The 14,015-nt window shown below is 40.7% G+C and overlaps 1 protein-coding gene across 1 annotated transcript in view; it reads left to right on the forward strand.

The window, feature by feature from the left end:
- PPIG (peptidylprolyl isomerase G) overlaps positions 1-12,141 on the forward strand; it is a 37,591-nt gene extending 25,450 nt beyond the window's left edge. The window contains exons 9-13 of the mRNA XM_038750998.1: positions 3,673-3,877; positions 6,467-6,634; positions 9,434-9,521; positions 10,393-10,529; positions 10,804-12,141. Of these exons, the coding sequence (XP_038606926.1) occupies positions 3,673-3,877; positions 6,467-6,634; positions 9,434-9,521; positions 10,393-10,529; positions 10,804-11,920 (1,715 nt within the window). The 3' untranslated portion in view covers positions 11,921-12,141. The remainder of the gene's footprint in view (positions 1-3,672; positions 3,878-6,466; positions 6,635-9,433; positions 9,522-10,392; positions 10,530-10,803) is intronic.
- Positions 12,142-14,015: the final 1,874 nt, after the last annotated feature.

The raw sequence follows: 14,015 nt of genomic DNA on the forward strand, positions 1-14,015 counted from the left end.
GTGGGAATCCACGTATGAGAACAGAGTGGGCGTGTGGTTAAACGGATCTGCTAGAGCTTTTTCCTTTCGATACTTTAGCTCTCCCTTCAGGGAAGAAATGTTGCTTAGTGGAAAGAGTCTCAGGATTGGGAGTCAGGAGAATCAGGAGAACTGTGTTCTAATCTTGGCTCTGCCACCTGCCTGCTCTGTGACCTGGGACAAGTCACTTAACCTTGCTGCGTCTCAATTTCCTCATCTGTAAAACAGAAATTTAATACTTATTCTTCCGCCCCCATAGATTGTGAGCCCCCTGTGGGACAGGGACTGTCTGGTCTGATTATCCTGTATATACCCCAAATAGTAAGCAATCAATGTATACTATTATTATTATTTTTATTATTATTGTTCAGTCATAGGAGGATCCTTGAAATGTCCAGTGGAAGCAGGAGAGACTATGATTGATCCCTGTTGCTCACTTTTTCTCTTTAAATTATGGCCCACTTATCTCTCCCCATTACACCCCTCACCCTCTCCCAACATTAGGACTGCTCCTCAATCCTTTTCTCTGGGTGACTCCTTTATAGAGGAAGGAGTGATTCTTTGGGGGCTTTGTGTCACTTGAACCCTGGATTCTAATCCCGGCTCCGCCACTTGTCTGCTTTTTGATCTTGGGCAAGCCACGTCACTTTTCTGTGCCTCAGGTTCCTCATCTGTCAAATGGGGATTAAGAGTGTGAGTCCCACACAGGGCAAGAGTGATTCTTTGGGGGCTTTGTGTCACTTGAACCCTGGATTCTAATCCCAGTTCCGCCCCTTGTCTGCTTTTTGATCTTGGGCAAGCCACGTCACTTTTCGGTGCCTCAGGTTATTCATCTGTCAAATGGGGATTAAGAGTGTGAGTCCCACACAGGGCAACCCGATTACCTTGTATCTACCCCAGTGCTTAGTACAATGCTGGGCACATAGTAAGTGCTTAACAAATACCATAATTATTATTACTAAGCTTCACTCACTCTAAAATAAACAGATGAGAATCAGTCAATTTATAGTATTTTAAGAGTGCATATGATATGCAGGGTGCTTGGTAATAATAATAGTATTTGTTCAGCGCTTATTCTGTGCCAGGCACTGTGCTAAGTGCTGGGGTAGATACATGATAATCTGCTTGTACACAATCTGTGTTCCACACAGGACTCAGAGTTTCAATCCCCATTTTACATCTGAGGAAACTGTGGTAACGAAGCGACTTGCCCAAGGTCCATACAGCAGGCACTTGGTTGAGCCAGGATTAGAACCCAGATACTTCTGACTCCCAAGTCCGTATTCAATCCGCTAGGCCACACTGCTAATCCAAGCAGTTTGGTAGAGTGTGATGGGAGAAACTATTCCTGCCCACAAGCAGGGGTACACAAGGGGACAGGCAAGATGAGCTTCTGGATGGTTCACACACATATGTGTGCTTGTCTGTTTGCTTGTCAACTCAGCCTAAGGTTGTGATTGAGCTTTAAAAACTGGGTTTACCTGCCTTGAGTCCTGTTGGGTTGTCTTGTAATTCCTCTTTTCGGACTGTACCGGTACCCAGGAAGTACCAGTTCGTTACCAAATTAATACGTTTCCTATTTTTCGTTCTACAGTTTGGATTATGTAAGTAAATCTTATTTATCAAATAATATTCAGGAATATCTAATAGGAACCTCCCCTTTCTAATCTGTCAAGACCTAGAATAGCAACTTGAATGTGTCCAGTGTCACCAGGCTGGTCATTTAGAAGTTAGGTTTTGGTAAAAATTAGAAAGCTGTCTATTGTGGGCCATCCAAATTACTATTCATTAACTCAGTCAGTCATCTTTATTGAGCATATTTATCCCCAAGGATAGGAAAAGTGTAGGAGGGAGAAGTCCTATTCTGTAGAAGAAATCCTCCACTGCTCTCCGTGGGCAGAATCGAGAACAAGCACAAGCCAAGCAAGGGGAGCCAATACTCTGTCAGGCCTCTGATATCCCTTTGGAAGAAAGAACAGAGATGGCACCCTGTACGACGTCCGCTGACTTGCACACGATTAGTATGGGGTGATGCTTCAGCTAGATCATTTTTGAGATCCAGTGTGCCATATTTCCACCCATACAGTTACTCATTATCTTGGTAGTTTATTTGAATGGGAAGTTCTAGGCGGCCTCAACTTTGGCTGTTTATCAGTTTAAAATAAATAGCATCCTTTTTGGGGGGGCGGAGGGGGTGGTATGTATCCCTGTTGATGATAATACATTTCTTTGACAAGGAAAACCTTGCCTTTAAGGAACATCGATGAGTTGCTACTGGTACTGGTCCTCTAACCAGCTTCAACGGCCGCAGTCAGATCCCTGTAGAGTTCTCCATTAACCAGAGGAGGCTTTTGTGGGTTATGCCAGAACGTGGCTGCTGCTGCCTTTCGCACCCTCTCTGGTCCTGGGATTTCCCTCCTCTCATCCCGCAGGAGACAAATTTTAATCCAGGACCATATGGAAGAACAAATGATCAATCAGTGAGTGGTATTTATTGAGCACTTACTGTGTACAGAGCATTGTACTAAGCGCTTGGGAGAGTACAGTTCGTGGACATGTTTCCCGACCGCAAGGCGCTTAGAGTCTAGAGGGGGAGACAGACATTAATATAAATTATGGATTTGTACACAAATGATGTTGGGGTTAGGATGGGGTGAATATCAAGGGCTTAAAAGGTACAGACCTAAGTGCATAGGTGATGCAGAAGGGAGAGGAAGTAGGGGAAAAGAGGGCTTAATTGCGGAAGGCCTCTTGGAGGAGATGTCATTTTAATAAGGCTTTGAAGATGGGAAGAGTGGTGGTCTATCATATGGAGGTGGGGAGGGAATTCCAGGTCAGAGGGAGGATGTGGGCAAGGGATTGGCCACGGGATAGATGTGAGAGAGAGAGAGAGGTACAGTGACTAAGTTGGCATTATGGAAGTGAACTGTGCCATCTGGGTTGTAGTAGGGAATCAGCAAGGTAAGGTAAGAGGTAAGAAATAGCAGCATGCAAGATGTAGACAGCAATTACAAATTCATCCTCCATTAACTTCTTTCTCAGAGGTAGTTTGCAAGTATCTTGGCTTACAAAAGCCCGAATGTTACTTTATGAATTTCTACGATATAAAATTAGAGCACTGACTGGGAATTAGTACAGTGCTCTGCACATAGTAAGCGCTCAATAAATACGATTGATTGATTGATTGATTGATTGAATTAGGAGATCTGAGTCCCTACTTTCATTATAAACAGTTATATGCTGTTTGACCTAAGGCAAATCATTCAATTTCAGCGTAAAGTACCCCGATGTAAAAAAAAAAATCAGTTCTAATATCTCACCTGCTTCTAGAAACAATGGGAGAAGTGGAAGAAATTTAAGGAAAAGTAATGCAGTTCTCTGATAATGAGGGAATTACTTTCTTGAAGAATCCCGTATTTAGGATAACTTGCATTTTGGTACGCATGCTCTGACCTTCATGCAAACAATCATTGCTCTTGACATGACACAGATACAGATTTTGGGAAGAGTGGTTCATAATTTCTGATAGTATCTTATCCAAAACAAGTAATGAAAATGCAATATGGGGGAATTATGTAGAATTTTGTGTCAATAGAATATTTATAATTTTATGGGAATTCTGTCAAAATTATTAACAGTCATTTCTTTCCCCAGTCAAGAAAGAAGAGAAAAAAAGGCATAAATCGTCTTCCTCATCCAGTGATTCAGAAAGCTCAAGTGATTCAGATTCTTCCTCTGACTCCTCTTCTGATTCAGAGAGTGCTTCGGAAGAGAAGTCAAAAAAACGAAAAAAGAAACACAAGAAAAATTCCAGAAAGCATAAGAAAGAAAAAAAGAAGAGAAAGAAAAACAAGAGAAGGTGAATCTTTTTGCTTATCGATTCAATCAGTAGTATTTATTGAGCACTTAATGTGTGCCGAAGCTCTTTACTAAGTGCTTAGGAAAGTACAGTAGAGTTAGATACATGTTCTAGTAGTAATGGCATTTATTAAGCATTTACTATGTGATAAATGACAAGATAAGACAATTATATTATGCAAATCCATTTTTTCATAGAAAACTAACATACAGTTGTGACTGGCCCTAGAAGAATGCCACCATTTCCTTTCTATTCAAAAATATACCTAGATTGCCCCAGGATAAGACACAGTTCGATTGAGAGTCTAAGTACATTGGGATTCAGTAATGACCTTTTCTGTGCGGTGGTGGTGGTGGTATAAATTTTACAAAAATCATTAATTACAATATCTGTTCTCAGAGTTCAAACTCTGGTTAAATTTCACTCTAAACTCATTTTGACATGTTATAGGTTCTACAAGCCAAATCCTTTGAAGTTAGTGTAAACTATGTTGTCTTGTACCCTGTATACAGTTTGTCTTGACTTGAAACATATTGGGGTTTACAGGATTCAGGTGGCAGGAGTTTTTATTTTACAGTGGGGTTTTTTTCTCTCCCCCCTCTCTAGCAGATTTCCACTACGATGCTGATAGAGTAGATTAAGTACATCGTGGTCCATGGGGAGCGACCACCCTACAAGCAGTCCTTGATTTAAGACGTTTCAAGATGACAAACTGTTGGAATCCACAGAGGTTTCTCCCCTTTGAGATCAAATTTGAGGCCGTGCTGCTGTCTAATCAAAAACCAGGACCAGTAACAGCTAATCTGTACTTAAGGAGAAGCAGTATGGTTTAGTGGATAGGGCACGGGCCTAGGATTCAGAAGGATCTGGGTTCTAATCCCCGCTCTGCCACTTGTCTGGTGTGTGACCTTGGACAAGTCACTTGACTTTTCTGTGCCTCAGTTACCTCTCCAATAAAATGGGAATTAAGACTGTGAGCCCCATGTGGGACAGGAACTATGTCCAACCCAATATGCTCCTATCTACCTTAATGCCAGGTATAGTACCTAACACATAGTAAGCACTTAACAATAATAATAATAATAATAATGATGGCATTTATTAAGCGCTTACTATGTGCAAAGCACTGTTCTAAGCGCTGGGGAGATTACAAAGTGATTAGTGATTAAGTGATTAGGTTGTCCCACGTGGGGCTCACAGACTTAATCCCCATTTTACAGGTGAGGGAACTGAGGCACAGAGAAGTAAAGTAACTTGCCCAAAGTCACACAGCTAAGTGGCGGGGCCGGGATTTGAACCCATGACCTCTGACTTCAAAGCCCGGGCTCGTTCCACTGAGCCACGCTGCTTCTCTGCAATTATTATTATTGTTGTTGTTGTTATTATTATGGCCACCAAAGGAATATGGGAATTAGGACCTCCATCCAGGATCCAACTAAAAGCTCTGTATAGAAATTAGACTTTCCAGCTCTTGAAGGTTTCAGACCATCAGCCGTACTAGAGGTCTGTTTACAAGGCCCCGTGGCTAGGCCATGTGTTGCCTGAGAGCAATGCTCGAAGACCTGAGAAACTGGGTTTAGACTAAAAATCACACACGGGATACGTGATTAACCTAAACTCAGCTTCATTTTTAGCCCTGGTATAGCTTGGTTAGAGAGAAATGCCTTACCATATGCAGATCATTCTGGTTGGATCGCAGGGACAGGAAACAGGCATGCAGTGCTGTTCCCAGGCAAAAGAAAATTGGAAAACTCTCTTAGTTTAACCTCTTTAGGAGAGAGTCCGGCCTGACCAGCTTGTTACCTTGCTAATGCCAACAGCTCTCAAAACATTTTTAAGTTTACACCCAGTTTCAGCTATCCATTTTGATTACTACACCAACCTCATTTATGGAACTAGCTTTGGAGATAATCCAGGGATTATGAGGACCTCAGAAAAATGGGATGCTGGGGAGAGTTGGGGTTGAGGGTTTATAGAAGTGCAAGGCAGAGACAGAGAGAAAAAGGGTAACCTGAGTTATCAGGATAACTTGATTGTAAGGCACAATCACCAGTGAGAGGAGACATATCCATCTTTTGATGAAATCAGTCAGCTACCGTATCATGGAAACTTTCTGACTCCATATAAATACAATAATATAACTTATTCTACTGCATTTGAGTGCACGATTCCCAGTAATGTGGTATAACTAGGGTATCAGGTCTTGGTTCAGGAACTAATCCCCTATTTCTAACATTGTTCCTATGAGAAAATTTGTTCCAATTTATATTTTTAATTTAGATGCAACTGGCACCCATGTCTTAGGTCCAAGCTGCTTCAGGGAGCAGTATGGGCTAGTGGACTAGACTGGAAGCTCTTTGTGGCAGGGAGCATTTCTATAAACTCTGTTTATATTGTAATCTCCCAAGCACTTTGTACAGGTCTCTGCACAGAGTAAGCACTCAATATTTATAAGTGATTGATAGTAGAAGCAGGACAAGCCCTTCATTTAGGTCTGCATTGTGATAAACTCCCAAAGCTAGAAGATTACGGTTAGCATGCATTCAACCCCCACCACAATTATGTTCTTTTACTTCTTTGTTAATTAAGCTCATCTAGTGAAAGTGAAGATGAAAATCCTGAAGCACAGCCACAGTCTACTGTCCGTCCAGAGGAGATCCCTCCTATTCCTGAAAACAGGTTCCTGATGAGAAAAAGTCCTCCCAAAGTAGATGAGAAAGAAAAGAAAAACAGAGAGCGCGAGAAAGAGAGGGAATGGTAAGTAGCCTCTGTAGCAAATATGAATGTGTCGTTCTGGTAATAGGAAGGTTTCTAGGGTATACTTTAATTACAGTACTTAGTGTTATTAGCCAAGTTGTGGAGAAGATGTTACAAAATGATCAGATTGGACTCCCTGGCCATTTGGGCCTATATTGTAAGAAGGAGAGAGAGCAGTTAATAATAAGTCACTATCATTAGGTAGCAGCGTGGCCTGATGGAAAAACCCTGGCCCTGAGAGTCAGAGGACTTGGGCTCTAATTCTCACTCTGCCATGTGCCTCCTGTGTGACCTCAGGCAAATCATTTAATTTTTTCTGTAGCTCAGTTTTCTCAACTGTATAATGGGGATTCAGTACCCGCTCTCCCTCCTACTTAGACTGTGACCCCATGTGGGATGGGGACTGTATCTGACCTGATTAACTTAATATCCAAACTTGGACTAGTACTTGACACATAGCATGTTTTTAATAAACACCATAATAACTGTCGTCAGTGTGGTACGTGTTAAGGCACTTTCTTTGTGCTAAGCACTGAGATAGATACAAGATAATCAGGACCGGACACCTTCCACGTTCCTAGATGGGGCTCGTAGCCTAAGGGGGAAGTAGAATAAGTATTTTATTCCTGTTTTACACATGAGGAAACTTGAGGCCCAGGTAGATTTGGACTTGTCCAAGGTCACACAGCAGGTCAGTGGTAGATCTGGGAATAGAAACCCGGTCACTTGACTCTCAATCGTGCTTTTTATACTGCCTCTCAGCATAGAATTTGTTATATTTTTTTCCTCAATTGAGCACTCAAGAGTCTTATTTCCTGATAATTTCAATTTTTTTAACCCGAAGAATTGAAGCGTTTTCCAGGATTTACTAGTTAGCAGCATTCATTTTTACTTATCACAGAATTTAGAAGGTAAATTGCCCTCTCTAAGATAAATGTAGTGACTAAATAGCTGGACTGTTTTTTAATTGAAAACATTGCCAGTTATCCACTTTTTTAATTTAGAAACTCAAATATGAAACAGTAGTGCTTAAAAGGGTACAAGGAAGCCATTGCAAAACCTTGTTTCAGTTTTTGACAAATGGAGCAAAATGAATCTGTGGTTCACATACCCAGCATGATGTAATGTGAGGCTCAGTAGTTAAATTAACTTGAAGATGATGGGCCTTACAACTTGATGTTAATCTGCAGAGCCTACCCTTTCATTCTCAATTCTTCCAGTTTAATTTGGATTCATAAACAATTAAGGATCTGGGTCAAAACAACAGAAAGTCAGGAAATCTCAGATTTAGCTTTACTTTCTCCTCTTCTTGGAACCTTGGGCAAACCTTCAGTTTGTACATAAAATGGGGATAATATTGGTTTGAAGCCTATTTCATAGGAATGTTATGAAGACAGAGAAATAACTGGAAATGCTTGGAGTTCTTTTGAGTCCCTGAAACCTGCAGGAAGTGGAGATTGTGTTTGTTGAATATGCATTGACCCAATTAATCAATTAATTATTGTGCTTCCAGCCTCTCTCCATCCCTGTCATCCCTGAGACCTTGTCACTCTAGCATCGATCCCCTGCTTCCTTGCCAAGGTGTTGCCATCATGGCTTTGCCAAGCCCCCTGCTGCTGATCCAGCCATTCTCAGCCACTAGTATTACCCCAAGAGTGTTTGGCAAATATAGTCAAGAGTTCATACAAAGGATACCTTTCTAGATCTCTTTAATAAGAGAGCAGGGATAAATAGAGAAATTCAAACTTCCATTCTCCACCCTAAACAGGGTGGGAATATGTTATACTATCTGATCTACGCCTTGGTAAGGGAAGCATTAATTTGAGTCTTTGTGCCTGTCAGTGTGTATTTTACAGACCAAATTGATGAAAATAGAATATGTGGCATTGTTTCTACCTCCAGCAAGTTATATTACAAAAGTTTGCAACGAACTTGAGAAGCAGTGTGGCCTAGTGGTTAGAGAAGCGGCCTGAGAGTCAGAAGGACCTGGGTTCTGAATCCCAGCTCTGCCACTTGTCTGCTGTGTAACCTTGGGCAAGTCACTTCGATTCTGTCCCTTAGTTACCCCATCTGTAAAATGGGGATTAAGACTGTGAGCCCCATGTGGGACAGGGACTGTGCCCAACCCAATTTCTTTGACTCCACCCCAGCGCTTAGAAGAGTGCCTGGCACATAGTTAGCACTTAACAAATACCATTGGAAAGAATAAATGCATATGATTAGTTTAGCCTTTGCAGGCAATCGCTCTCAAAGTTATCAGCGGCTTTTATGCACTCCAAGCATAGCGTATGGAATATGGCTTGGCTACAAATTTAATTCTCTCCAGCTTCTAGCATGCGGTGAACTCTTCAGTGTTATCTGGGGAGGCATTGTGGACTAGGGGAGAGAGCATGGAACTGGGAATCAGAAGACTGGGTTCAAGTCCCAGCTCCGCAAGTGACCTACTACATGATCTTGGGCAAAACACATATAGCCTCTTTGGTCCTCAGTTTCCTCTTCTGTAAAATGGAGCAAAAATAGATCATGAGGCCCATTTGGGGCCCAGACTCTATCAGATTCATTACCTTGTATTTACCTCAGTGCTTAGCACATAATAAGCACATGGAAATATTTTTATTACTGATTATACTATTGAGTGAAATCAATCAAGAGCATTTAACTCTAGCGGTTAGTCTTCATTTGTACCAGCCTGCTCATTATCTGTTTGTGAAGTTCAAACCCTGAGTGCAGCTGCACTCTTAATTTATTCCTTCTTCCCTTTTATAATCACGAGTCTTTTAACTTTCTCCCTACTTCTAGTAATCCGTCTAACTCCCAAACGTCTTCATACCAGAGGAGGCTTTTAGTAACAAGGTCTGGAAGGAAAATTAAAGGAAGAGGGCCACGGGTAAGTAGCTCTTTCATAAGAAATGTTTTGAGACCGATTGTTTCTCTCTTCTGTAGCATCATGGTATTTCAACCCTCTATGAGCTAGACCATATTTGAAGTTTTCTTGTTTTTTGATTTTGGCTTTTTAATGAGATGGTGTGACTTTGCATGTAGACTATTACCATCAGAGGCAAAAGCTGATAGTCAAGGGGCAACTGCAGGTTCAGAGCAGAAAAATGGAGTGTGGATAATTTTATACCATTCCATTTTAAAAGACATCTACTAGATTCAGGTATTGTTGAGAAAAGTGCCTGTAGTAAATTAGCTGAGAGAAAGGATTTGGACTGACTCTTTCCAACTTTTTATCCTCATCAATAGTATTGATTGAGTCCTTATTGTGCTTAAAACACTACACTAAGTGCTTGGGAAAGTACATTGGTTAGAAGATATGATTCCCCGCTGCCCTGAAAAAGCTTGCCATGTAGTTCTAAGGTGGTGATTTCTGTGAAAAAAAAAGCCTTACAGTGATTCGACTTGGGTGCAAATGGGGTATTGCACTATTGATCATTGCTAAATATAAGGCCGGGCAGCACCCTTTTGGTTAACGAGGTCCCAGAAGCTGGTTAGAACCAGGGTCATGGGTTCGAATCCTGACTGCCAGTTGTCAGCTGTGTGACTTTGGGCGAGTCACTTAACTTCTCTGTGCCTGTTACTTCATCTGTAAAGTGGGGGTGAAGACTGTGAGCCCTCTGTGGGACAACCTGATCACCTTGTAACCTCCCCAGCGCTTAGAACAGTGCTCAGCACATAGTAAGCGCTTAACAAATGCCATTATTATTATTATTGTTGTATTTAGTGCAGCTAACCATTGTCCTCTTTTCTCCCCAAAGCGCTATCGAACTCCTTCCAGATCCCGGTCAAGGGATCGTTTCAGGCGGAGTGAAACCCCTCCACACTGGAGGCAAGAGATGCAAAGAGCTCAAAGAATGAGGGTGTCAAGCGGTGAAAGATGGATCAAAGGGGATAAGTAAGATTTAAAATTTTAGTTTCAGCTCAGCCAATGACCTTCCAGTGACTGTGACAGTGGCCCTTGCAGTTGAACTTAGAGTACTTTTAATTGTAATTAAATAATGGTGCGTTTTGGCAACTTTTCATTTTGAAAGTAAAAAGTAACTGGCTGTCGTGGTTATTATGGACACGGAAAGATCCCTTCACAGTGTGGTATGGGTTTTAATTTCGGGTAGACTGCTTGCATTTTCTAAATCCTTTTACTTAGAGCAATTTTTTTTTTCTCTTCCAAGGAGTGAAATGAATGAAAACAAAAAAGAAAATCAAAAGAGTCCAGGGAGAGGAAAAGAAAGAAAAGTGTCTGATCACAGACATGCCTCTGAGAGCCCAAATAGAAGGAGTGAAAAGGAAAAGAAGACTAAAGACCATAAATCCAACAGCAAAGACAGGGAAACAAGGAGAAATTCAGAAAAAGACGATAAGTATAATAAAAGTAAAACTAAGAAAAGGGGCAAATCTAAAAGTCGGAGTAAAAGCAAAGAGAAATCCAGAAGTAAAGAGAGAGATTCAAAGCATCTCAGACATGAAGAAAAGCATATGAGGTCAAGAAGCAAAGAAAGGGATCATGAAAAGGAGAAAGAGAAAGATAAGCATTCTGATTCTAGAGGTAGGGACCGAGAAAAGAGTAGAAGTAAAGAGAGGTCTAAGCGGGCAGGATCTAAAAGTAATGAACATGATCATACTAAAAATAAAGACAGGGACAGACATGCAAAATCAAGGAGTAGGGAACGTGAACAAAATAAAGGAAAACATAGCTCCAGTAGCAGAACGAGGGAACGCAGTAGAAGTAGGGACAGAGGAAGAAGAGGCAGGTCTAGGAGCAAAGAACGAGACCGTAGTAGAAGTAAAGAGTACTACAGGAACAGAGACAGGGATTCCAGAAGAAGGGGAAGATCGAGAAGTAGAGAGAGGAAAAGAACACCTGAAAAATCTAGAAGTAAAGAAAGCAGGAGGAGGAGAGATTCGAGGAGCTCTGAGAGAGAAGAAAGTCAAAGACGAAGCAAGGAAAAAAACCGAAGCTACGAAAGCAGGAGTTCACACAAAAAAGACAACAGTGAAAATGAAAAAAAGAGGCGCTCAAAAAGCCGGGACAACAGCAGCCCTGAGAGCAATAAAGAGAAAAAGGCAGATAGAGATCAAAGTCCTAGTTCAAGAAAAATACAAAACAGTAAGGACAGAGAATCAAAAGCGTCTGGGTACAAAAATAAGGAAAAAGAGAAGACCAGATCCTCAGTGGAAAAAGAAATCAACCAAAAATCAAAGAGTCAAGAGAGAGACCAAGCCCATATTAAGGATAAAAAATCTGATCATGAATCAAGCCCTGGAACAGATGAAGGCAAAAATGGATGAGTGAGTTGTATGAACTTCTGTCCCTTCTGTCTCTTTTTAAGTTCTAGAGACTTGCTGGAGAACATCTTTTTGCCCCCAAATTCCCTTTATTGTTTTGGGGTTTTGTTTTGGTTTTTTGTTTTTTTTTTTTATGTGGACTTCATTAAGTTTGATCTTTTGATAATCTACAACCTGGATAATTTGTACTGCTAAAGTTTTAATAAACTTGAAATGAGAAAAAATCAGTGTAATGCCGTGTGCTGTATTTAACTTCCATTTCCTATCTTTTTGTGTTGCAGCAGCTAGGTGATTCTTATTGTGTTTAAACCACATCTGAACCAGTTTGTTCAATCTGTTGGAAACCAGTATAACTGTTTATTGCAATAGTATTTTCGCAGGTGTATGCGTCTCTCACGCTAGGTTTTATTAAAACCCATTCAGTTCAGGAAAAGTTATGTAGCTATTTCTGGTTGCATTCAATACGGTGGTACAGTTTTGTAGTGTTCATGGTAGAGACTTTAAAGTTCTTTCAATTTCAAGGGAAGAAGGTTTGAATCAAAGGGAGATCCGGACCTCCTCTCCTTGATTGTTGTAAGGTGGCTTAAAATAATTAGCGACTTAACGTGTCTTATTTCATAAGTCGTCCTGTTCTTCCAAAACGAAGTTCATCACATGGGGGGTTTTTCCCCCTCTATTTTGTTTCTCTTATACCTGCATGATGCAGCTCGTTTCAAGTGGAGTACTGTTTGACTGACCGATGAACTGAACGAGTTTGCAGTGTGCTGTAGCATCCATTTGAATTGGGCCCGAGGAAAATAGTTCCCTCCACCCCCCACTTTGCTTCCATTGGGATTGGAGAGCTCGTCGTAGAATCAGTCCTCTGTCGTAGACACGGCCCAGCTTTTCCCCCGATAACAATTCTCTTAATGGGGAAATACTTTACATCTGGCTCCTGCAAATTAATCTGATCCTAAAACTAACAGTGTGATCATTCACTTTGATAAGTGATCTATACAGTTTTCAAAATTAGTTATTGCTGTGTTCATCTGAATGCTTGCTTTTCTTGCCCTTCTGAAAACCTAAATGTCTCGAATGACAAGACAAAAGGCCGTTCCTTCTCCATGTTCTTTATGCTCTAGTGATGCTTGGATGCTATAGCATGTCTGTCAAACACCATTTTGTTCTTTTTAAATGACTTTAATCTATGAAAATTAAATTTAGCTCTAAAGTTAGCATTTGCAAAATCTGCAGAATTTGGTAGAAAATTGAAGTTTTAAAAACAGCCCCAAAATCTGTGTGGTGTTTTGGGTGTTTTTTTGTTTTGCAGAACAAACCAGGCAAAAACAAAGTCTCCCTCCTCTATGGGGGGAAAAAAATCCAGGAAGCCAGTTCTTAATAGCAACTGGAAATGTTTAGGACTAAAATGTGTCATTTGTATTCATAATGTAGCTTCTCGTTAATTCCAATGGCTACAAGCATAATGCTTTTTGCATTGTGTAGCTGTTCGGTGATGCAGAGTGAGTAAAGTGATGACACAATTCCACTGATGTGTGGCACACTGGCTTCATTTGGAGTCTCTTTATGTGAATAGAAGATCCATAATGGATTCACTGACATCATTGATCAGGAAGAGCCTCAGTCTCATGTCAGTGAAAGAATAGTCAGACTCAAGTCTGTAGAATATTTCTAAGCCTTTTATCGTTAGGTCTAAGCTCATTAGATTGCATTTAAACAATGTTTTGTTATGTGTAAAACGTGCATGAGATCCTCGGATGAAAGGTGTTTTATAAGCATAAAGTATTAATATTAGTGCTATCATAAAGTAGGAGGAAATTCCAAGTAAAATGAACCCTTTTCAGGGGCTTGGATCTGAACCTGGATCTTCTCAACAAAACCCCGTACGAAGTCTCCACATCCAGATTAGTGGACTCACTTTTTAATACCTCATTTACTCCTAGAGATTTGTTTTAAAAAAGCAAAAATAAAATAAAATAAAAAATGTGTTCTATATATCTTATACAAGAAGTGTTTTTTCCTCTGAGTCCAAGAGTACCTCCATAAATAAGAATAATATTCTTTATTGTTGGACATAAATTGGCACCAATGAATGAGGAAA

The sequence above is a fragment of the Tachyglossus aculeatus genome, chromosome 9, assembly GCF_015852505.1.
Source record: "Tachyglossus aculeatus isolate mTacAcu1 chromosome 9, mTacAcu1.pri, whole genome shotgun sequence".
NCBI classification, from domain to species: Eukaryota; Metazoa; Chordata; class Mammalia; order Monotremata; family Tachyglossidae; genus Tachyglossus; species Tachyglossus aculeatus.